Source organism: Aotus nancymaae, unplaced genomic scaffold (assembly GCF_030222135.1).
Source record: "Aotus nancymaae isolate 86718 unplaced genomic scaffold, 86718_ANA_hifiasm-v0.15.2.pri h1tg000059l, whole genome shotgun sequence".
NCBI classification, from domain to species: domain Eukaryota; kingdom Metazoa; phylum Chordata; class Mammalia; order Primates; family Aotidae; genus Aotus; species Aotus nancymaae.
In genome coordinates, this window is record NW_026988473.1 from 6,899,214 (window position 1) to 6,924,992 (window position 25,779).

Consider the following 25,779-nt stretch of genomic DNA (forward strand, 5'->3'; position numbering starts at 1 on the left):
ATGCCTGTCTTTGTAGACTTATCACCTCAGTATCTATAACACCCATTTCATTTTCTTGGAGCTAAATGATGAGAAAACATAAACACATAGAGGAGAACAACACACACTGAGGTCTTTCGGAGGGTGGAGGACGGGAGGAGGAAGAGGATTTGGAAAAAATAACTAATGGGTACTAAGCTTTTTACCTGGGTTCAGAAATAATCTGTACAACAAGCACCCATGACATAATCTTACCTATGTAACAAACCTACACTTGTACGCCTGAACTTAAATATTTTTTAAAAACCTATAAAATATATATTCAAAGCACACATTATGCCCTCAGTTAACTATACTTAGATAACTCACAAATATTAAAAAATATTATACCGTGTATTGATTTTTATTATTTATTTATTTTTTCCATTTGGTGACCCAGAAACCATGCAGATGCTTTGGTTGGGAAGACAGACATGCAATCTTTGAGTAAAGAATGCTCGCAGTCTCACACTGGAGGCTACGGTTCAATAAAAAGATGGATACACAGAATAGTACCTTTGGGAGAGTATTATTTATGAACCACAAGAGAGACATTTAAACAGGACTAGAAAGAGGAAGAAAGGAAGAGAAGCAGAGTGGAAATGAATGAATCGAGAAAATCAGCTCAACTAGATTTTACTGGGTGTATCACTTTGTCCTTCAATTCAATTCTTTCCTCTTGCCCTGTCTACCTCAGGATCTCTAATTTTCAGCCTCTCCATCTAGAATTCTTTCTTCTCTCCACTCACCCATTGTATTTCCACTCACTTTTATATCTAAAACCAAATGTCCTCATTTTCAGCCTCTCCATCTAGAATTCTTTCTTCTCTCCTCTCACCCATTGTATCTCCACTCACTTTTATATCTAAAACCAAATGTCCTCATTTCAAAGAATCTTCTTCTATGTACTCCAGTTAGACATTTTGTTTATGCTTAAAGTATCCTGCCTTTTGACTTCATGGCATTTTATAGTTTATTATGAATTATTTGTTAGTTTTCTTAATTAATGTTTCTAGTTTTCACTACATTCTATGGCTCATTAGCACAGAAAACAGTGGATTCAGTATGAAATGCAAAGTACACAGCAGTGTGAAAGGCATGTACTAAACACTCAATAGCTCTTAGAAAAAATACTGCCAATCAAGCCTGAAATCCCAGCAGTTAGGGAGGCCAAGGGGGTGGATCACCTGAGGTCAGGAGTTCGAGGCCAGCCTGGCAAACATGGTGAAACCCTGTCTGTACTGAAAATATAAACATTAGCAGACATGGTGGCAGGTGCCTGTAATCCCAGCTACTCAGGAGGCTGAAGTAGGAGAATCACTTGAACCAGGGAGGCGGAGATTGTAGTGAGCTGAAATCGCAACACTGCACTCCAGCCTGGGTGACATAGCGAGACTCCATCTCAGAAAAAAAAAAAAAAAGAAAGAAAAATTACTGTCTGAAATATATATTAAACAAATGAAAATTTGCCCCACTAACTCAAAGACTGGAGCATTTTTCAAAAACAGATATTACCTTACCTAAATTGAAAACACATAAAGAAATATGGCATATTTAAAGAAACATGGTATATTTATTTAGTTTTTTTCTTCCTCCAAGAGTTTATTTCTGGTAAAAGACAAACCAATTAGTTTTTCCACAAGGAGAATCTGCTTCTAAATAATTTGAAAATCTTGATATGTATTATATATTAAAAAAGACACACAAAAATAACAGAGAAGTGGGAATAACAGATTAGTCTATGCGATATTTATGTGTTTTCTATTTAGATAAGGTAGAATTGCTAGGTGATGGCTTAGTAAAATATGTACTATATTAAATTAAGTTATTTGAGACAACTTTGTGTTATAATATATAATTTCAAGAAAACACTAATTTGCATTTTTGTGTGTATAAATACATATTTGACTATTTTCTTAAAATAAAATTTTATTTTTCAGTTTTTTCAGGGCCTCTTTCACATCCTTGTTCCTCAGGCTATAAATCAGGGGGTTCAACATGGGAACCACGAGGGTGTAAAACAATGAGGTCATTTTGTCTTGTTCTAGAGAGTAGCAAGAACTTGGCCGGAAATACATAAAGAGCATAGTTCCCTGGAAAATTGCAACCGCAGATAAGTGGGAAATGCATGTAGAGAAAGCTTTGAACCTCCCCTCAGCAGAGTGCATCTCCAGGACCGATAGGATGATATAAAAATAAGAGATGAGAACTCCTGAAATGGTGCTCAGTTCAATAAAACCAAAGACAACGAATATCACTAACTCATTGACCTGTGTATCTGAGCAAGAGAGTAATAGGAGAGGAGGGATATCACAGAAGAAATGATTAATCTCATTAGATCCACAGAAGCACAGGCGGAATGTCAATGTAGTATGTATCAAAGCATCTGTGATTCCCACCAGATAAACCCCAGACAAGAGTAGATAGCACACTCTGCTGGACATGTTGGCTGTATAGAGCAGGGGGTTGCTGATGGCCTTGTACCGATCAAAGGCCATCACTGCCAGCAGTAGACACTCAGAATCTGCAAAGATACAGAAGACCAAGAATTGCAGAGCACAGCCGTAGAAGGAAACTGACTTGTTCTTGGCAAGTAGATCTACCAGCATCTTGGGCCCAATTGCAGTGGAATAGCAGAGATCACAGAAAGACAGATGACTGAGGAAGAAGTACATTGGTGTGTGAAGTTGGTAATCCATTCTAATTAAAATTATCATTCCAAGATTTGCTGAGAAATTAATGATATAAACAGATAAGAATATGGCAAATAGGGTCACTTTCATCTCTGGGTTATTGGTAATTCCCAGGAGAAAAAATTCAGTTAAGGAGGAGCAATTTTCCTGGTTCATTCTTCCTTGTTCTTGTTTCAAACTGTTACAGAAGTCATTATCAGAATGACAGATTCGAGTTTGACTTTCCCAGATATCCAAAAGAAAAAAAAATGTATCTGTAAAGCAGAACAAGATTTGTTTATGTAAATTATCTTCTTTTCCCTCAAAAAATATCCCAGGTGAGTGTCACTTTTAAAGAGGCATTACTATATGAAACAACAACAACAAAACAACAAAGTGTCTAGCAAAGGAAGTTGATCAACTTTGACTCTAAATTTATATGCAGTTTCTGAGACATATCATTTGTCTTTGCTTCTATTGCACAATCTCAGGCAGTTAATTTGATTAAGCTGAAAGCTCAGTACAGATCCAAGAGGATGTAAAAGAAAAACCAAACTTAGAGTAACAAGGCCAGAAAATACAGGATTAAACATCTCATATAGTTGACAAAAAAGCATCACATTTATTACATTATTTGGAAATACATAGTTTTTCTGTCACTGACAGTGATATTATACGTAAGTTAATAAACAAAAAATTATAATGATACTATTTTTTATGTAGTGTCTTTGGTGTTTACCGAAAAGGAAAAACGTCTTACTTAACTGTTGCTCGTTATCACTGGCTTGTCACAACATTTATAATCCATTTGGATGACTCACCTGGTTCCAAAGGACAAAAGCCAAATGTAAGTGGCAAAAGAAGCATGAACGACAGACTATTTACATTTGCTTATAATTGACTTTTTAATTAAAATCAAAATGTGAAGAAGAACAATAATTGTTTCTGAGATGTACAGGCTTCTGTTTCTTGTGTTATATCTGCATTTACTTTTGTGTGGGCATGCATATGTCTGTGCATGTGTCTGTTACGTAAAAATTGAAATGTGGGGTGGGTCTGATTGTATTTCTTCTACACTTAAATATTATGGCATGTGGTCCATATGGACTTGAATTTTCATAAATTATTATCTCTAATATGTTATCTCTATTATCGTTTGAGTTAATCTACAACCAATCTTAAATTTACATGTACAATAATATCACTTGCACAGTAATGATTTCTTATGAATGTTGATTAAAACGTAAAAGGGTAAAATCTATACTATCTTCTTAGAAATGACAAGCAACAAGGTTAGTCAAATTCACACAGATCAAATAAGAAAATATCATTGTTTTGGCCATTAGATTGCAGAGGTGCTTCAACTGAGTAAGCATCTATAAAATCATTCATTTGTAAATTCTTCAATACATGATTCCTCATTCTTCAAAATTATTTTTTTCCTCTGTTCTTTAAATTGGCCATTCAGAAGCCTACCTGAGATGAGCAAGTCTTTCTGTCCTTACCTCTTGTATGTGAACAATAGGCAGATCACATTTTATTTTTACCTGGTGACTGTTGGGACTTAAATCTCTCAACCCTCTGCCTTTATCCTTTATGGTATTCAAACATAATTAATTAGATTCCTAGTTTGGCATTTTCCCCCGTGAATGTTGCAATGGATTTAGCAAAGGCTGAACTTTTAATTTTTCAACCTTATCACCAAATTGACCAATGTTAGAAATTGATCAGAATTCATTTAACAGTATGCTTCATGGTTATCTTGAAATAAGACATCTAATAAAACTTGAATAGACTGTCTACTTAATGGCTTGTGTGTCCTTTTCATTGTCCATCCTGTTTCTTCTCCTTCTGAAATTCTCCTTCACCCTCCATTTTAAAATATGACAATCTTACATGATGCTTTTTTTCATCAATCATTGTCTAAATACTTTTCCCTAACTACATTGACAACTACCCTCTTTTCAATTATTTTATGGCTGTGCAACATCCATCATACTGAAAATACTTTTTCTTAATTTATATTTCATTTGTCTGTTGGCATATGTGCCTCTGTACATTCCCACAATCTGTAGCACAGACATTTGCATGAGTAATGTGTGTTTTTAAATATGGTCGTGTGATGTTAAATAATTTCCGGTTGTTAGGCTGGTAATGTTCAACCAAGAATAAACATAAACTACTTTCAGGTCTGTTTCTCCTAATATAGCTGATATGTACAAGGATGATTCTTTAAAAGAAAAAGTGTGTTGAGGCCATCCTTTTTTATTTTTTTAAAAAAAGCTAAGCTCTATTTATTTCCAGAATAACCTCTGTGTGCTATTATTCATGGCAGTCCTTTGATACTTGGAAAGTACTCAAAGTTTGAATTTTGTATCTATCCCATTGACTCCCCTCTGGCTACTATGTATTGCTGTTCTCCCCCTTTCTACTTCAGTCTATCATTTTAGCCTTTAACTTCATGGGACAGAGAGCTAAATCCTGCATCATGTTGCTTTGGCCATAAAGTTGTCTCTACTCTCCCTTCTAAAAGCATCTCTTTATTCAGCCCTGGACTTGTGCAGGAAAAATATATGAATTTAATTAAATACATTCTACTATGACTCTTGTACTACATCCCATGTGTTTTCTTTATACTAATTATGATATCTCCCTATATCATGTCATACATTTCAAATGTTATCTTATGTTTCCATCTCTAACAACTTCATTATACAGATACCAAAAGTGAAATACAGAAGTAATGAGTAAACTTCTGGAGTGTCATAGGCATGAAGTTTTCCTTCTCCAAGCACCTGCTCTCAATATGCTTCTGACTACAGTGTAATAAAAAAAAAAAACTCTGTACTGGCCATATTCTGAGTGATATTTTATAATATGTGAGTGATTGTTGGATACTTACACATAGAGATTTCTATGTGTCCTTTAAAGTCTACTGTTGACTGTACTGTACAAAAATGTATTCCCACTGACATTCTGTCTTAACGGAGTTAATCTATTTTTTATGACCAAAAAAGTGAAAGAAAACTGTGTATGTATAAAAATAACATAGCAAGTGATAGACATTAGCCAGTTATGCATATACATACTCCAGGTGATTCTTGTATCTTCCCAAACCTTACCAGGGAGTAGACAGGGACATAGCCTTTTCTCAAAATTCCTATAAAGCTAGACTACACTTTAGGCTAAATTATTAAAATATTCTTGATTGTGGAAAAAGTAATTTTTAGTGTTAAATTTCAATGGTTTTTCATGCTTTATTGTCATTGCTTGGAAGACGGTGCTGTTAAAAATATGCTAAACTCACAGCTATTGAAAATGTTGTTAAAGACAAGTCCAACAAATTAGCTGTAATAATTTTCCACCCATTACACTAAAGACACTGATACATTTGTGTTGTCCAGGGGCTTTACTACCAACATCTACTTCTCTTGTCCATATTTAAAGCAATGGGAACTTACCTTGATTCAAACTCATTTTCATATCATGTGATTCCCTGTTTACAGGAATGACAAAACTCTTCAGGTTATACTCTACTTAGGTAAGACATAAATTAGCTTCCTAAATTTGACTGTCTCTGGCCATGTAAGTGGCTACATTATTATTAAAAATTGGATAAAGTTATAGGTATTTAATTGAAGATGATTTTTAAATTATGGAAGAAAATAACTTAGTTGGAATTTACATCAGAAGTAAACAACTAAGGAAAAATATCTGTATGTAAATCTGGTCCCTGGTGCACCAGTGCTCCTATACCTAATACTCTGTAGGTAGCTGCCTGCTTATAATCTTCTTCCTTCAGAAAACATGGATGTTTGTCCCTAAGTCATGGGCAATTATGAATAAGTTTGGTGTATGGTACTGTCCCAAGAAGAATCAGGCTCTCTTAGCTTCCCTTTTACAGGAAACAATACTAAAAGTGCTTAAGAGTTGATTAAAACATATTGTTTTATTTTTAAAAGAGAAATTTTAATAAAAAAGGAATAATTATTGACTGAAATATTTTATGAAAGTTGCACAACATTTTCACAAAAATAGGTTGAACTTTATTGCATACAAGGCATTACTAGTAATACAAATTTATAGTAATAACATTCTGAAATTTCTTAGTCTAATGAACAGATTTTGCATTTAGAAAATCTTTTGATGTGTAACATATATACATATTATACTTAAATGATAAATATACAACTAGATGAATTTTCAAAGCATAAAAATAAAAATACTCCTGTAACCAGAACCCAGACAAGAGAAAAAAAAATAAAAGAAAGAAAGAACATTACCAGAATCCCTCAAAGTCTTCTACATGATTGCTCCTAAGTTACTACCCTCCTATCCCCAAGGGGTAATTACTTTCTTGATGTTTATAACAATAAATTACTTTCATATTTTTTGAACCATATATAAATGGATGCCTATGTTTTACTCAACAACATGTTTGTGAAATACATCCAATTTGTTTAATACAATTGTAGTACATTCATTCTTATTGTTGCATATTGGAGACTGACATCCAACTTTTCTTGGACTTTATTCTGATTCGAACACACTCCTGCCATGGTGCTGTTTCAGATATATCTAGTATGTAGGTAAAATTTCCAAAAGAACATGGATTGACTGAAGAGACGTAATGACCAAAGGAAGCAATCTCATTGATTTTTCTACTGCTATACTTCTCTATGTAGGTCTCAGAATCCCAGAAAGAATGTCACCCTAGAGAGCAGAGTATCATTGCTCAGCTTGAGATTTACAGGACTTCTAAAATGTTTTTACTCAAAGGCATTTTACAATGGCACCTAGCTAGCCTTTGATGTTGAGTGATTTTTAGCTTGTGTAATTGCAGACAACATTTGAGAATCTGTGGTTCTCATATGGTCTTTCAAACGTATATCTATGTCCCTGTTTACTACGGAAACCACTTGCAGTACTTTGATCATCAGAAAACTAGAGAAGAATCATGAAAGTTATTAAATATCCTATAATAATCTAGATAAGTACTCTTTAATTATTTATACTTGTCTTTAATATGCCATTACCTTTAGCATCCACAACCACTTAAGTACTTAATTATAAGATATGGAACATATATTTGAAGATACATATTAGACAATCAATTATTTCTTTTCACCTCATAATAAACTTCCAATAAAAATTAACTTTATTTTTTCTTATTTCTTTACTTATTGATTCAAACAGGCTCCTGGGTTGAATGGGGTGGGTTACTGGTGAAACTCCACTTTCAAGCCAGCGACAGCCTGAAGACTGGGGGCTGGGTGGCCAGTGGTATCAACCAGAGCGAAAATTTATGGTGCTTTTCTTGGGCCTGCCCATGGCCACCCATGGACCAAATGGCCTGCACCTCCTCCCCTCTGAAGCCCATAAAACCCCAGACTCAGCCAAACTTGGGCAGACAATGAGACAAACCTGTCTGCAGAAAGGAGCTACTCACTGTGGATCTCTTCTCTGCTGAGAGTTGTACACTCTTGGGGATGACCTGCCTGTGGATAGGAGCTACCCACTCTGGGTCTCCTGAGAGCTGTACTGTAGCTCAATAAAGCACCTCTTTGCCTTGCTCACCCTTCAGTTTTCTGCATACCTCATTCTTCCTGGAGGCAGGACTAGAACTCAGAACCCGCAGAGTGGCAGTACTGAAAGAGGTGTAACACAAATAGGGCTGAAATGTATAAAATGTGCCACCCCCCAACCACTCTCCACATTGTGAGTGACAAGGAGAGATGAACTGCAGCCCTTCAGGGAGCCCAGACCTAAGGACTACCCGAGTCAGGGCTGTGACACCTTCTTTGGGGTTCTGTGGTTTCTGGTGCTCTAAGCTTTTCAGTGCTACCATGTTCCCCTCATCCAGACACAGGTGCCTACAGTGGAAGCTGCTTGTGGTACATCTGAACCAGCCACAGGCTTCTACAGAGCTGGTGCCTGGAGATGCCCATCCTGCTGCAGCAGCTGGCATGCCTGGCAGTGTTCAGTGGCCAGTCTCCATGCTTGTACACTCACTTATCCGTTGCCATTCTGGCCTGGCTCACCCTTGGCAGGAACTGGGCTGGTAGCACGAGATGAGTGCAGCCTGCCAGGCCAAGACAATGGAAAAAGCCCAGCAGGCCCAAGCAAAACTAGGTCAAAGGTACCACCAGCAACAGAGGTCTTGGCTGGGGAAGAAACACCCCAAGTATCCTATGACATAAAGACAGTTCATAAAATATTTACATGTTTGTGGAGGATCGATCAGGGTGCTGACAAAAATATTAAGGGAAAAATATTAGAGATATCTATGGGAAATAGTCACAAAACCCCCTTGGAAGGCCAGGCAGTTTACATAGATTCAGCGAAGAATGGGCCAAAGGTGGCTAGTTCTTTTATCTCGAGACTTGAAGCATAGGGCGGTTAACAGGGGAATGCAAAGGAATTTATCTAAATGGCTTGTTGTCCTAAGACCAACCTTTACCCATCCGTGCTTGACTGCCTTGTACTTAGCGGGTTGGCAGAAGTTACCCACAAATGGTGTTTACTTTAGGCCTTGGAACCTGGCCTTTAATCTTTACTCTCTAGTGGTGTTGACTCAAAGCCTTCGTCATTGAGTGTGTACTGAATAAAGGCCAGCAAGGCCAGGGGGTTGGGGCCGGTGGCTATGAACTCCTTTGGATGAATGACCACAGATACCCCTAGCACGCTCTTCCACTATATTCTGTGTCTGAGTAAATTTATGCATCTGTTGTGGAGTCGGGGTCTGCCTGTTGATCCCCAACACATATCCATATTTAACTTTCATACTTCAGACATTATTTTGTCTTAATTGTTCTTCATCCTGTTTCCCAGTAGCTGTAATATTGATTTATTATTTTCATGTCATTTTTTTTGTTTATCTCTGAAATATGCTTATTCTTGATTAAAAAGAGTTAGTGGACCTTGTGAAACAAATTGAATTCTATGTTCCACAGTTATCTCTAAAATCAATTATATCATATATAATATCATACAATTATATCATATACAATATCTGTGGGTATATAAGAAAAATAGAGTTGTAGGTAGATGAAAAATAAGAATGACATTTGAATAATGATCTAGTGATCAATAGGCAGGTCCTCAAAATCTTGGCCTAAAGTCATTTAAATCTCTGCCCCTATGAAAATATATTTTAAAATAATAGTTTTCTTACAGAAAAAGGACATTTCACATACATATGTAAAATAAACAAAATATATATAACATTTATCAACTAAGTTCACTGTCTTTTATGGGTACAGTCTATTGTGCCCCTAAATAATGTCAATAGTAACATCAAAGATCACAGATCTTCATAATAGATAAAATAATAATGAAAAGATTGAGACACTGTGAGAATTACCAAAATGTGACACAGAGACACGACATGAGAACATAATGTTGGAAAAATGGTGCTAATAGACTTGCTTGACACAGTGTGGTCCTGAACTTTTAATTTGTGAAGAACAAAACCCAATATATATGAAAGAAAATAAAATGATATATGCTTGCATAACTGTAAATTTTTATATTTCCAGCTCATGGTTTATAAACATGTATTATCATAAAATTATAATGATTTGCAGCACACAATATTAGTTACCAAAATACATTTTGCAATAATACACATCCTTCTACACATCCTTCAATTTCCATTTTTAAGCACATGTTTCCTGCATGGTTTTCCACCACAGTACTGGGTTGATCTCCCTCTGAGGATACAGTTAGGGCAGTGTAATAAATTAGACTCTTTCTGAGATTACAGGAAAGAATGTTTCACACATTCAGTAATACATTGGTGTATTTAAAAAAAGGATATAGAAAAACAAATATTTTGCATTGTAATTAACCTATATTGCTCAAGCCACTAAGAAAATGTTTCCAAACTGCTTTGTGATATATTGGGTGTAGAAAGTTACCCACATGTTATTATGTGCAATTTAAAAATATTATTTGGCTTTTTATTATTGTTTTTCTAACATTTTGGCCTCTATCATCTTATTTTATAACATGCATTTTAATTAGCATGATATATTATAAAAACATATATTGTAACAAACATCTAAGTGCATAAAATGTCCAGGCACTATTCTCAGCTCTTAACTGTAATAACTCTGTTCACTATCAAACAATCAATGGTGTATGTACAGTATTCATCCCATTTTACAGATAAGTGAAGCATAGAAAAATTAAGCAACTCATTCAATGCACCACTCACTAGTCAGGTATAGATCTGGCATATAAATCAAAGCAATCTGACTTATTTTCTTATCCTGTTATCCAGTAATCTATACTTATAATTGAGATATTCTACAGATGCACACATGTATGTATATGCATACTTTTCTGAAATATTTGCTATATCCCTTGAGATAACTTAATGAAATTGATTTTAGCATAAATCTCAAGCTAGTAATAACTGAAAAGTAGCATGACTAGTGTTTAGCAGCAACTTTGAAACTTTTAAATGTTTTTTAAAATAGTTTGTGACTATGAAATTCATTCAGCTGAATTAAAAAGAAGTACCTGATAAAATCCCTAGTGTAAGAGGTTTTGTGTGTATGCTGGTAAGGTTGTTGCAAGTTCCCAAATACAGTATGTGATTGAGAGATTAGATGTATCTTGGGATGCTTTATCTCATGAAAAATCTACCTTCGATCTTAGAACTTTCTTAGCTGCATCCTTTACGTCTTTATTTCTCAAACTGTAAATCAATGGATTCAGCACTGGAATGAAAATGGTGTAGAATACTGAGATAATTTTATCAGTGTTTGGAGAATACAGGTAGCTGGGCCGTGAGTAAATAAAGAGGAGGGTTCCTTGATAGATCGTCACGGAAGTCAGGTGAGAGGCACATGTAGAAAAGGTCTTCTTCCTCCCACTGGTAGAGCGGATCTTTAAGACTGAGAGAAGAATGAAAAAGTAGGAGATGATGATGATGATAAAACAGATAATTTCCACTGAGCTGCCATATGTAGAGAGGAGCCATTCATTAATGGTTGTGTCAGTGCAGGATAGTTTAAGCAGGAGAGGGAGGTCACAGAAAAAATGATTAATAACATTTTTGTCACAATATTTCAGAATAAAGGCAAAGGTTGTGTGAACCAAGGAACTCATGTTGCCTCCAATGTATGACAAGACAATCAACCACATACAGATGCCTCTAGACATCACAACTGTGTACAATAAAGGGTTACAGATGGCGACATAGCGATCATAGGCCATGGCAGCTAGGATGAAGGATTCTGTGTCTGCAAACGTACAGAAAAAATAAACTGCAGGGCACACCCATAGTAGGAAATAGATTTGTTCTCAGAGAGGAAATTGACCAACATTTTGGGACCAATGACTGAGGAATAGCAAAGATCTACAAATGATAGGTTGCTAAGGAAAAAATACATGGGGGTTTGAAGGTGAGGATCGATCCTGATCAACAGCATCAATCCAATGTTCCCTATTAGAATTATACTGTACAATGTCAGAAATGTGAGGAATAGGACAATCTGTAGTTCAGGGCGAGTTGGAAAACCTAATAGAATAAACTCAGCCACCAAGGTGTAGTTTCCATCTGTAAGTTCCATCTTCTGTGTTGTTTTCGTTTCACGAGAAATTCTGATATCCTAAAATGCTAAATTGACGAAAAAGAAAAATAATTAGATGTAATGATAAGATTATTTTATTTTTAAAAATAAAACAAATAAGTAAATAGGCCATCAAATAAAGAAAGCAAGCTCAAAGTTTTTGAACTATAAACTCTGAGAGATACATTTCAGAATTTAGTGATTACCAAATTTCATTATTTCAGGTTTTATTTGATTACTGATTGACTATTTCTTCCATTGAACAGTTAACTTCCTATGTGCAGGGATCATGTCTGATTTACCTTACCGTTTTGTACCCAAAATATTAAACAATAACTGGCCTAGAGTTTTAAAAAAGTAATAAATTAATAAACAGACTGATGAACATATTAAGTAAAGAAAATATGTATGTTATTAAAAATGAACTGACTTATAGATGTTCACTGGAATAAGAATTTTAGAGCAATTTGCTTTTCGTTTCCAGGATTTGATAGATACTAGTACACAATGTCTCTAGACTGAGTGAATAGAGTATTGTAATGAAATATGCCAGCTAACTTTTTTTACTATAAAGCAGAAGTTTTAGTGAAATAACAAATATCAGTAAATACCAGCTCTGAGGATATTTTTGACAGAAAAGAGCTTAGTGTAATTCCATAAACCCTGTTCACATACCAAACCAAGCTGATAAAATTGGTTAGCTACTTGTTTCTATACTTCTGTCATTTTCAAAATCATTGGCTTCTAAGAAATGCTCGATGAACATTAGTGGACTGACCAAGTAGAGTAAGCAAAACATTTTATTATATGTTAACTTCTAATTAAATAACATTACTCTATGTGTCATTATCAGGGATTAAATTTTATCAGTAAACAACAGTTGCTAAATTTATTTTAATGGTGGTATAATACAAAGTATTGAGTCTGAAAAATCTGTTAAACACTGCTTCTAAGGTCTCAAAATACTTACAAAATTATAAAAAATTTAACTTGACTTTGACGTACAAATAATTGGATTTTGACCATGAAGGATAGAGTTGGAAATACCTAAAATAAATAAACAAGCAAAGCATCAACCTCTATGGCTCATCTTGAGAGGGCTAAGAAGGGAATTTAAAATATTTCTGAGTTACTGCCTCATTTACATAATAAATATTATGACAATGGCGGTGCTAAAGACAATCTGGTTATCTCAGGTAAGCAACAAAACTACCCAATGACATAGACACTGAGAAGCCTATTGATAGTCAGAAGGGTCAATCACGTGCTCAAAGTGCCGTCTTATGTTATCACCTCGAAGAGTGTGAATGAGTTGCAGCACTACAGCAGGACAGGGGTTAATTTATTGTTATTTTGCTAGTTTTAAAACTAGTCAAGGTATTTAGAAAATATAAGACATCACTTCAAGTTAGGAGGAATTTGGTTAGATGCCCATCTTGGCTGCATGGGGGCTGTGTGACCTTGTGCAACTTAACATAAATTATTCTAATCGATACTATAACAATGATAATAAATATCTCATAGTGTTTCTGTATGGATTAAATTGGGAATATTATCTCCCCCGCTCTGTCTTCTGAAGACAGAAGTCCCTTCATCTACCTACTTATCTTTTCAAGTGTCACTCTTTAAAGAGACTGACACACAGTAGGTAACATCAAAAATTAGTTTTGATTGCCACCCTGTCATGTTATTCTTAGCTAATGACTAGAGTTATCTGTCAAATTTTACTAACAATAACTCTCATCCATATAATGCTTATTATATGTAATGCAATATTCTTAACACTTTACCTATAACTCATTTAATTGTCAACAACAACAAAAAAAACTAACAAAATTACAATGGAGTTACTATCATTATGATCCTTTTCTTATAGATGAAGGAAACTAAGAAACAGAATTTGAGATTTAGGATGTGATAGAAACAGGATTAGAACACAAGATTCTGACTCCAAAGCCACAGGATACACTGGTTCCCTATAAACAAGATTCTTATTATTAGCTCCATATTTTGGATGAGAACATTAATGCTTAGAATAGTATCTCAACATCATTCAACAATTAATTGACCAGTGTAATTCAAATTCAGGTGTGTATGATGTCAAAACTCATGGAAATACACATGAGGGTGGGGAGAATATTAACAGCATGACCATTCTATGGCTCACATATTTCCCAAAAATGCAGTGCATGTACTCCTGGAAACTTCATGTTGGCCATTCCTTCTGATAGTCTAAAAGTTCTATTTAGAGAAATATTAAAGGGAAGAGAAGAGGCTTGAGAATAGAGATAGGAAAACACTGATTCTTTGATTTTCTTTTTAAGGGAATTAACAAATAGATCTTATTAAAATACTATGATTCAGTAAGTTATTTCCAAACACATAACAAAACAATCTTAGGTTATAAAACAAATTAATTCAAGTTATAAGGTAGGTTGATATGCTTCGGTTCTCCTCTCAGTAACAAAAGGCTTATTTAAATAAAAAGTATTTTAGATCCTGCAGAAGGTATATCAGAAAGAGTGATACAAGATGGATTATCTTGTTGGTACAATATGGCAAGATTAATGTATTTTCAAAACTATTTGTACTCAAATCAGTGGTTCTTGCTCTCAGATCCATAAAAGTTGGTATTTTTTTTGTACCATCAAAGCCAGTCCAATAACCATAGAAGCTACTTACTGAGGAAGGAACTATTCCCAATTGCATAAGTGAATAATTTCACCAATAAAACCAACAGCTTTTACATGCATTCTCATGTCATTGGGGACCTAATCATTGAAGGATTGCAAACATGTTAATTTCTGAGAGGCAACTAGGGGATAGTTAATAGGCTTATTGCCAATGTAAGTATTTTCTCTAAAAATACATTTGTAATTTTAATGGAAGTGCTATTGTGTTAATGAAGAGGTGATTTTCATTCTCGGGAGTATTGAGGAGGTTGTTTTTTTTTTTTTTTATTGCATTTTAGGTTTTGGGGTACATGTGAAAAACATGCAAGGTTGTTGCTTAGGTGCATACGTGGCAGTGTGATTTGCTGCCTTCCTCCCCTTCACCCATATCTGGCATTTCTCCCCATGCTATCCCTCCCCAATTCCCCACCCCCCCGCTGTCCCCCCCACTCCCCCACAACAGACCCCCATGTATAGTGCTCCCCTCCCTGTGTCCATGTGTTCTCCTTGTTCAACACCCGCCTATGAGTGAGAACATGTGGTGTTTGATTTTGTGTTCTTGTGTCAGTTTGCTGAGAATGATGGTTTCCAGGTTCATCCATGTCCCTACAAAGGACGCGAACTCCTCGTTTTTAATGGCTGCATAATATTCCATGGTGTATATGTGCCACATTTTTCCTGTCCAGTCTATCATCGATGGGCATTTGGGTTGGTTCCAGGTCTTTGCTATTGTAAACTGTGCTGCTATGAACATTCGTGTGCATGTGTCCTTATAGTAGAACGATTTATAATCCTTTGGATATATGCCCAGTAATGGGATTGCTGGGTCAAATGGAATTTCTATTTCTAGGTCCTTGAGGAATCGCCACACTGTTTTCCACAATGGTTGAACTAATTTACACTCCCACCAACAGTGTAAAAGTGTTCCTATTTCTCCACATCCTCTCCAGCATCTGTTGTCTCCAGATTTTTTAATGATTGCCATTCTAACTGGTGTGAGATGGTATCTCAAACTCCACAGCTTCTGCACAGCAAAAGAAACAGTCAATAGAGTGAATCGGCAACCAACAGAATGGGAAAAAATTTTTGCAGCCTACCCATCTGACAAAGGGCTGATATCCAGAATTTACAACGAGCTAAAAAAGATTTACAAGAAAAAAACAAACAAGCCCATTCAAAAGTGGGCGAAGGACATGAACAGATACTTTACAAAAGAAGACATACATGAGGCCAACAAGCATATGAAAAAATGCTCATCATCACTGGCCATTAGAGAGGAGGTTGTTTTTAACACTTGGCATCTACAAAGGGCCTTTATTATTTTGGAGGTTTTTTGCAAATAGTTCAAATATTTAAAAATGTAACTATTGCCATTTAAATTATTTCAAAAACCACATGGAAACTCTAAAAACATAACTTATGATTACTAGTACTGAAAATTGATGAATTATTTTCATGACATTGAAAGCTTCTATAGAAGTTAGTATCAATAGGTGTTTTCTGACAAGATAGAGGACGTTATAGCACCTGATACCAAAGTGTATCAGGACAATGGCAAGGTCATCTCAGTAAATATAGCTTGTCATCACTGACTTCATTATTCTGATGTACATTGTATAAGACAGCTTCATTCAAATAACCATGTTTAATAGCTAGTTGTAATAAGTGCAACTCCACGATTACTTTTTCACAGTATAATACAGGTTTATTAATGATGGCTATACCTGGAGAATCACAGGGGAAATCTTCCCAAAACTTATATTCACTGTAAAGATCCATTTATGAACCTCCTGAAAGATGGTCAGGGCCAGGCACGGTGGCTCACAACTGTAATGCCAGCACTTTGGAAGACTGAGGTGGGTGGATCACCTGAGGCCAACAGTTCAAGACCAGCGTGGCCAACATGGTGAAACCCTATCTCTACTAAAAATATAAAAATGAGCCAGTTGCGGTGGCGCAAGCCTATAGTTCCAGCTACTCAGGAAGCTGAGGCAGGAGAATCACTTGAACCAGGAGGTGGATGTTGCAGTGAGTTGAGATTGTATCACTGCACTCCAGCCTGGGAGACAGAGAGAGACTCCATCTCAAAAAAACAAAACAAAACAAAACAAAAAAACAAACAAAACCATGGCCAGGAATCTTGTTTCTTAGGAAAAGAATTTCACAACTTCAATCCACTGTGTGCATTGTAAGTATTGAAAAAATTCTCCATTAGTGTGAGCTCAAATCTGAATTCATATTTCCTCTTTATTTGTGGTATGACCTTTCTACCTAAGCGCACAATATATTGAACTTATTTTGTGATTTAGGAAAATGTAGTGATAGAGTTAGCAAACTGAAAGTTAACCCTATAAAGAAAAAATGAGAGTTTGTCATTTCAGTATAATAAGCTCATACCAGGAATTTTTCATTTTACAATATTTTGAGGTAATTATCATTTTTGTAATGAAGCTATTTGAAAAACATTTTCAAAATTTACTCCTTAAATCTAGTTTTTTTGTATATGCTTCTTTTTTTTTTTTTTTTTTTTTTTTTTTTTTTTTTTTTTTGAGACGGAGTTTCGCTCTCGTTACCCAGGCTGGAGTGCAATGGCGCGATCTCGGCTCACCGCAACCTCCGCCTCCTGGGTTCAGGCAATTCTCCTGCCTCAGCCTCCTGAGTAGCTGGGATTACAGGCACGCGCCACCATGCCCAGCTAATTTTTTTTTGTATTAGTAGAGACGGGGTTTCACAATGTTGACCAGGATGGTCTGGATCTCTTGACCTCGTGATCCACCCGCCTCGGCCTCCCAAAGTGCTGGGATTACAGGCGTGAGCCACCGCGCCCGGCCTGTATATGCTTCTTTACAATCACAAATTTAAATTTTATAAATTATTTATAATTTCACTAATTAAAGGATAAAAGTACCCAATCTCTTTTGCTAATCCTATTCTTCAGAAAGGGAAGTGATAATACAATATTCTAATGGTTGAGTGATTTATTAGAATCTGTGGGCAGAGGTCCAAGCCTATAAGATGTTTGTAAGAAGAGACCATTCTCTCCAGCATCTATAGCATTGTCTCTGGAGAAGAATACTTGCAATTCCTGTGTAATTCTTGGACTTTGCACTGCTCATTATTGTGATTCTAAATTTCTCTGACTTAGTATCCAAGAAACATGGAGGGCAAGAAAAGATGGAAGGGAATCTTTCTAAGACAAAAGCCAATTGTACTTATTATTCAAGTGTTCTAGAAAACCACAGGTGTTAAGCCTGTAGACATAGTTGAGACTTTTCTGTTTAACATGAGATCAGCTGACAGAAAGGAAGTATGATATTGGCTGCTAGTGTTAGATTTGAGAAAACACTGAAGATAACATGGCTCTGGTACATCTAATGTTATTTTATCTGATAGAAGTTAATTGTACAGAACTTGATAGTCAATTGATCAAGTTTCTGCAAAGTATGGATTACTGACAGAAGAAGGACACATAGTATATACATAATTCAATAGCCTCTGTTACCTCCTTTTAAAAGATCTTTTAAAGACTATGGCCCTATCACTTCAGGTAGGATGTGATAATTCATAATAGCTTATCACTTTCATTGAGAAGTTACAAGAAAAAAGGAATAAATTATAAATATCTTTGAGACCTGAAACTGTCTGTCTCTATATACAACCTGAAAAGTAAGAATAAAAACGTTACCTTAAGTTGCATTATCGTGATTTTACATTTCCTTTATTTTTATTAGCACATCACAGTTTTTTATTTTTTTTTAGAATTTTTGCCTAGGCAAATACTTTGGCTGCTCATTACAAAAATTTCCTGAACCACCCATGGATTCTTCCATGGAAAACATCAGCAGAAAGTTTATTCCCCAGATTGTTTCAATTCCTTGCTACTTGGAGTGCTGTATCTTGATCTAATCAAATCAAACCTTTGCTCTTAAAGACTCACCTTAAAACAAATGTCCAATTATTAATAAATTATTTTCCTGCCTTTCCAAAACTTTTTGAAGGTGGTATTATTTCTTACCAAGGTAAGCAATAAATGACTTTCTTATGAACTTGTTATTTTGATGATATTTGGGGAGTCAGATTTTGCATCATATATATACACTCATCACATATAGTGAGTATAATTCAAAAAAAGATATAACTATTTAGAAGTCAGCCGCAGACCTGCCTATGTCCCTGTAGGCATTTATCAATTATAAGTATGACTAAGAGATAGAACGTGGGTTTGCCCAGAGATTTTGGCAATTATGTAATGCTGGAATACCAAAACTGATGTGAAGATCTTGAACAAATGAAAGATTTCCATTCAAGACATGTTAAATTCAAATTTTAGCATATATATAGACTAAAAACAGAAAATATTATAAAAACAAACTGATATTTTCTCTAATCTCTTAGTACTAAGGATATAAAGAACTGCAATGGATTTGTGTTCTGAGAAATAAAGAAAAATATAAAACCCAGGAGGAATTGTGACTTGACATTGGAAATCCTTAAACATCTTTCTCTGAAAATGCTTGCTAATGTAGTGACATCTAGCAGGTAAGAATGCAGATATGGCACCTAAAAGAGGGCTTCAGTTGGTGTATTAGTCCATTCTCATGCTGCTAATAAAGACATACCAGAGACTGAGTAATTTATAAAAGAAACAGGTTTAATTGACTCAGAGTTCCACATGGCTGGGGAGGTCAGGCAATCGTGGTGAAAGGTGAAAGGGGAGCAAAGCCACATTTTACATGTTGAAAGGCAAGAAAGCATATACAAGAATACTTCCCTTTATAAAACCATCAGATCTTGTAAGACTTATTCACTATTATGAGCACAACATGGGAAAGACCTGCCCCCATGATTCAATTACCTCCCACCAAGTCCCTCTTATGGCATGTGGGAATTATGGGAGCTATAATTCAAGATGAGAGTTCAGTGGGGTCACAGCCAAACTGTATCATTTTACTCCTGACCCCTCCCAAATGTCATGTTCTTACATTTCAAAACCAATTATTCCTTCCCAGCAGTCCCACAGTCTTAACTTATTTCTGCAATAACTCAAAAGTCTACTGTCCAAAGTCTCATTTGAGACAAGCCAAGTCCCTTCTTCCTCTGAGCAAGTTAGTTGCTTCCCATATACAACAGAGGTATAGGCACTGAGTAAACACACCCGTTCTAAATGGGAGAAATTAGCCAAAACAAAGGGCCAGCAGGCCCCATGCAAGTCTGAAATCCAATAAGTAGTCATTAAACCTTAAAGCTCCAAAATGATCTCCTTTGACTTCATGTCTCATATCCAGGTCACACTGATTCAAGACATGCACTCCCATGGCCTTGGGCAGCTCCACCACTGTGGCTTTGCAGGCAGGGTGCAGCCCCAGTCCTTGCTGCTTTCATGGCTGGCATTGAGTGTCTGCAGCTTTTCCAGGCACATGGTACAAGCTGTTATTGGATCTACCATTCTGGGTCTGGAGGACAGTGGCTTTCTTCTCACACCTCTGCCAGGCAGTACCCTAATGGGGACTCTCTGTGGGGGCTCCAACTCCACATTTCCCTTCTGCACTGCCCTAGCAGAGGTTCTCCATGAGGGCTCCAGCCCTGCAGCAAACATCTGCCTTGACATCCAGGCATTTCCATATATCTTTTGAAAACTAGGTGGAAGTTCCCAAACCTCAATTCTTGATCTCTGTGCACCCAGAGTCTCACCACCATGTAGAAGCTGCCAAGGCTTGGGGCTTGCACCCTCCCAAGCCACGGCCTAAGCTGTACCTTATTCCTTTTTAGCCATGGCTGGATTGGCTAGGACACAGGGCACCAAGTCTCTAGGCTGTGTACAGCAAGGGGGACCCTGAGCCCATGAAACCATTTTATCCTCATAGGCCTCCTGTCCTGTGATGGGAGGGTCTGTGGTAAAGATCTCTGACATTCCCTGAAGACATTTTCCCCATTGTATTGGTGATTAACATTCAGCTTCTTGTTATTTATGCAAATTTCTGCAGCAGGCTTGAATTTTTACCCAGAAAATGGGATTTTCTTTTCTATTGCATTGTCAGTCTGCAAATTTTCCAATCTTTTATATTTTGCTTCCTCTTGAACTCTTTGCAGCTTAAAAATTTCATCCTCCATTACCCTAAATCATCTCTCTCAAGTTCAAAATTCTAGAGATCTGTAGAGGAGGGGCAAAATGCTACCAGTCTCTTTGCTAAAGCATAACAGGAGTCACCTTTGTTCCAGTTCCCAACAAGTTCCTTATCTCCATCTGAGACCATCTCAGCCAGGACTTTATTGTCCATATTGACAATATGGACAATATCACTATCAGCATTTTGGCCAAAGCCATTCAACAAGTCTCTAGGAAGTTCCAAACTTTCCCACATCTTCCTGTCTTTTGAACTCTACAAGTCACTAGGAAGTTCCAAACTTTCCCACATCTTCCTGTCTTTTGAACTCTACAAGTCACTAGGAAGTTCCAAACTTTCCCACATTTTCCTCTTTTTCTGAGCCCTCCAAACTGCTCCAACCTCTGCCTGTTACTTACTTCAAAAGTCACTTCCACATTTTCAGGTATCTTTATAGCAGTGCCCCACAACCTGGTACCAATTTACTGAGTTAGTCTGTTCTCACATTGCTAATAAAGATATCCCTGAGACTGGGTAATTTATAAGGGAAAGAGGTTTAATTGATTCACAGTTCCACATGACTGGGGAGACTTCACAATCATGGTGGTAAGTGAAAGAGGAGCAAAGGCAGCAAAGGCACCTCTTACATGGTGGCAGGCAAGAGGGCATATGCAAAGGAACTCCCCTATATAAAACCATCAGATCTCATAAGACTTATTCACTATCATGAGAAGAGCATGGGAAAAACCTGTCCTGTGATTCTACTGCCTCCCACCAGGTTCTTCTCGCAACACATGGTAATTATAGGTGCTGCAATGCAAGATGAGATTCTGGTGGGGATACAGCCAAACCATATCGGTTGGAGTCTGTAAAACATGCAGAAACTGTGGTAATTGCATGGGATTAGAGTACCCAAACTGCATACATATGGGGCCTAAAACACAGTTATCTTCCTTTCACAATATTTGCCAAATTTTAAAGTTGTATGAAATGTTATATTGAAGATACCGCAAATCTCTGAAAACACAAGAGTGGACATTCTTGTAGTCTCTTCTTCTTGAGGATCAAACCCTAATCAATTCTGGATCTGATTAAGTATATTAACCTTAAATTCATCACAGAGAGGTTTGAATGCTCTGGTGACAGAAATCATTGGGGGTATCTTTTTTTTTTTTAATTTCTAGTCACTATGTGGCATGTAATAAATATAAAAATAAGCAAGTTCTTATGATGAATAAGCATGAATTTAAAAAGCTGGAATGCACGCTGACCCATGAAATTGGCAAGCAATGATTTTTTGTTTTTAATTATAATCTTTAAGAAAATGCTTTTTAAAAGCATAATTGGACAATGAAAAAAAGTGAAGGAATCCCCAAAGAAAGTGAAAGCCATAGAAAAGCATTAAATGGAATTGAAAAATGCAATATCTAGAATGAATAACTTATTGACTGGATTTAACAGTACACTCACTATTAGAATACAGGGAATCAGATGGAAAGTTAGGTGAGTCAAGAGGGTTTATATTAAGATATTGAAACTTGCAACTAATGTGGAATAGAAAGTCATCAGAAAAATATATGGTGCTATCTAAATACCTAGAATACCCACCTTGAACCAGCCTTAAGTAACTGGTTTTCTACAGCGAATGTTCTTTCACATTGGAACCGCTTGGGAATAAATGATCTCAAAGTGCTTTCCATTTGCTACATAACCTACAGAGTTTTATAATTCCACACACTAGATGGCACCAGAGACAATTATGTAACCAACTGCTTAGTAAACAAGTCTACATCCTGATAAATCCCCTGATTTTTCAGGGTTTAGGAGATATTTGTTGTAATAAAGATCTCTTAACAATATTCTGCTTCTCATTATGTGTGTATGTATGTATGTATGTATGTATATATGTGTGCGTGTGTAGATAGATTTATTTTCTTTTAAGAAACTCTTTTATTATTTTAATAGTTTGATATCACTTCTATTTTACATATTACTCTCATCCTCAGGTCCCAGTAAACCATCCTCAACCAGAAAACTCAATTCTATCCATCCCCACCCTTGTTATCAATACCTCTATAGGATGAATTAATTTTTTGATCCATTAGTTAAAAGATAATTTAATTAAAATGGAAATTATATACTAGATACATATCAAACTAGTAAAAGGTAAAGGTAAGTTAACTATAAATCAGTCCCGGAGAAATGGTCAGAGCAAAATCTAGTTCACATGAATTGGCCAAATACCTTGTAAGACGAATACCGTGTACATATTTCTTCATTTAGAAATATGGCACCCTATGATATGCACGCCAACTCTCTTACTGGAAACAAATAAAAATTTTGTATGAAGCCATTTTAAGTTTATTCAAAAGCATGAAAGAACTGACAAGATACTTATTACCAGACCAAGAACTAGAGAAGAAAGTACCCTTAGCACTTTGCTATGTATAAATAATACAAATATTTAGAGTCAGTGGGTAAAGGAATCCTGATTGAAACTGCAGCAAAGCCTAGAGAAAATGCAGCTACAGATTTGACTTAGTGCCTCATCCTAGAAGCTAGTCAGAGAAAGTTACATGATTCTGAGGACAAATACTATCTACCTGAATCTTTACTTTTGTTTTATGCAAAATGTCCAGCATAAAATGAAGAAAAATATATAAGACACATAAAGAAGCAGGAAATGTTTCCTAATAAAGACAAAAACATTTAATATGATAAGAACACAAATAATTCAGATAAGGAAGTAATATATGACTATAATATATATAATAAAGGAACAAGAAAATAAGTAAATAGCATTCATAAACAGGTGGAGAATTTTAGCAGATAATTAATAACCAAAAGAAAGAACCAAATGGAAATTCTGAAATTGAAAATAATATATTATAAATAAAAAATTTATTTAATAGACCTAATATTAGGGTGAACTTAGTAAAATAAAGATCTGTGTATCAGTCAATGTACGTTCTCCAACCTGATGCACGTAGGAAAAAAACAGTAAGCTTAAAAAAGATCTCAGATCCAAGACTTTAGTTATTATCTGGCAAAATATCAAGAGACTTAACACACATATAATTTCTGTCCTTGAATTATAGGAGAGTGAAAATGGGCAAATAATATTATTAATAATAGTTGAAGGGATAGTATCTGAGACTAAAATTGATAATATATATCACCTCTTGGATCTAGGATTCTCATTGAACACAAGGCATAATTATTGCAAAAATGAATCTCATCTAGGTAAATAATAGTTAAAAAATGGTAAAAAAGCAAACAACAACTATAAATTGACCACCATCAAATGAAGCAAACATTAAAATGATAGTTGATTTATCATCACAAAATAATGGATTTTAACACATCAGAATTTCAACTTGAAAAGATAAAATTTAAAACTTAAACTATTCTCTATTCAGAAAAGTATATATCCTTAAAAACTTTCTTACAAGAATATTACCAGCCACCTAAACTTCTATAGTGAGTTCTATATATGTTAGTAGTAAACAGTTTCAAATTATGAAAAATAAAACACAGACAAATAGTATACTTTCATACTTGTATGAAACCAGAATAACCCTAAAACCAAAACCTGAGACCTTTACAAGAAAAAGGAGAACATTACACTTTTATTTACCTTCTGAAAGTAACCAATTATCAAAAAATTAGAGGATGAAAATAATACCTATTTATCAACACCACAGTTACTGAAGAGCAGGAGTCAGCAAAGCTTAGCTGAGCCCTCCATAAGCCTTGCCTGGGGCTGCAGCATGATCTGAATGCAGGATTGGGCAATGATTTATTTCCATGAGCCATGAGATTGGTGGCCATATTACCTTGCCGTTGTAGAAGTAAGACCCTCGTTTTCTTTCTGAATATTGACTGGAGGATGTGGCCCTCAGTTCCTTTGTTCCTTTTTTTTTTTTTTTTTTTTGCAGACAAAATTGCCCAGGCTGGAGAGTGCAGTGGCTAGACATAGGTGCAATCACAGTACACTCAAACTCCTGAGCTCAAACCATTCTCCCACCTCAGCCCCTGGAGTAGTGAGACTACAGGCAAGAATCACTGGGTCTGCCTTGGTCCTCAATTTCTAGACGCTGTCCTTAGTTCCCTGCCTTATTGTTCCCAACATTACTGCCTTTTTCATCATAGCAGGAAAAGAAGACCTGATGACATCTTCTTAAAATGGAAGATGAAAGAAGTTGTTGGTCTGCTGCAATTGTGCCAAAAAAGAAAAATTCTGTTTTTCATGACTTGGTAATAGTGAGAGAGAGGGGGGGGTGGGGGAGAGAGAGAGAGAGAGAGAGAGAGAGAGAGAGAGAGAGAGAGAGAGAGAGTGTCTTGCTTTTCTCTCTGGGTTCTTGCTCTTATTGTTCTCTAAGTCATCCTTTCTAAGGAGGCCGTTTAACCTTTCCCCATTTAGGAAAAAATAGTGCAGCTTGCTGCCAGTGCTGATTTAATTTTACATAAACGTGCTCTTTGAGGCTGAAGCAAATCTGACTGATTTCCGATGTGAAAATGAAATACTAAAACTGTTCTTGGAGTTATTTCTAAAGAGAATTAACATCAGAATCATCTGAATTATCAGAATCCTAATACTTGGGGGATAGAGCTAAAATGCACATTAGTTTCCAACAGCTGCTATAATCAAGCACCACCAACTTAATGGCTTAAAACAACACATCTCTTCTTTTACAGGTTTACAGACTGAAAGTGGGAAATGAGTTTTATG

The 25,779-nt window shown here is 35.9% G+C and overlaps 2 protein-coding genes across 2 annotated transcripts; both read right to left on the reverse strand.

The window, feature by feature from the left end:
* Nucleotides 1-1,934: 1,934 nt before the first annotated feature.
* On the reverse strand, nucleotides 1,935-2,867 carry LOC105709315 (olfactory receptor 5W2). The gene has a single exon (XM_012441189.3). The coding sequence runs from the start codon at nucleotides 2,865-2,867 to the stop codon at nucleotides 1,935-1,937; it is 933 nt and encodes a 310-aa protein (XP_012296612.3).
* An 8,460-nt stretch (nucleotides 2,868-11,327) lies between these two features.
* On the reverse strand, nucleotides 11,328-12,271 carry LOC105709316 (olfactory receptor 5I1). The gene is given in 2 exon segments (XM_012441190.2): nucleotides 11,328-11,965; nucleotides 11,968-12,271. Coding segments are annotated over 2 exon segments (942 nt in total).
* Nucleotides 12,272-25,779: the final 13,508 nt, after the last annotated feature.

Bases quoted from the DNA above. Each gene is read 5' to 3' on its own strand.
- LOC105709315 (XM_012441189.3), bottom strand. From the start codon at position 2,867: ATGAACCAGGAAAATTGCTCCTCCTTAACTGAATTTTTTCTCCTGGGA.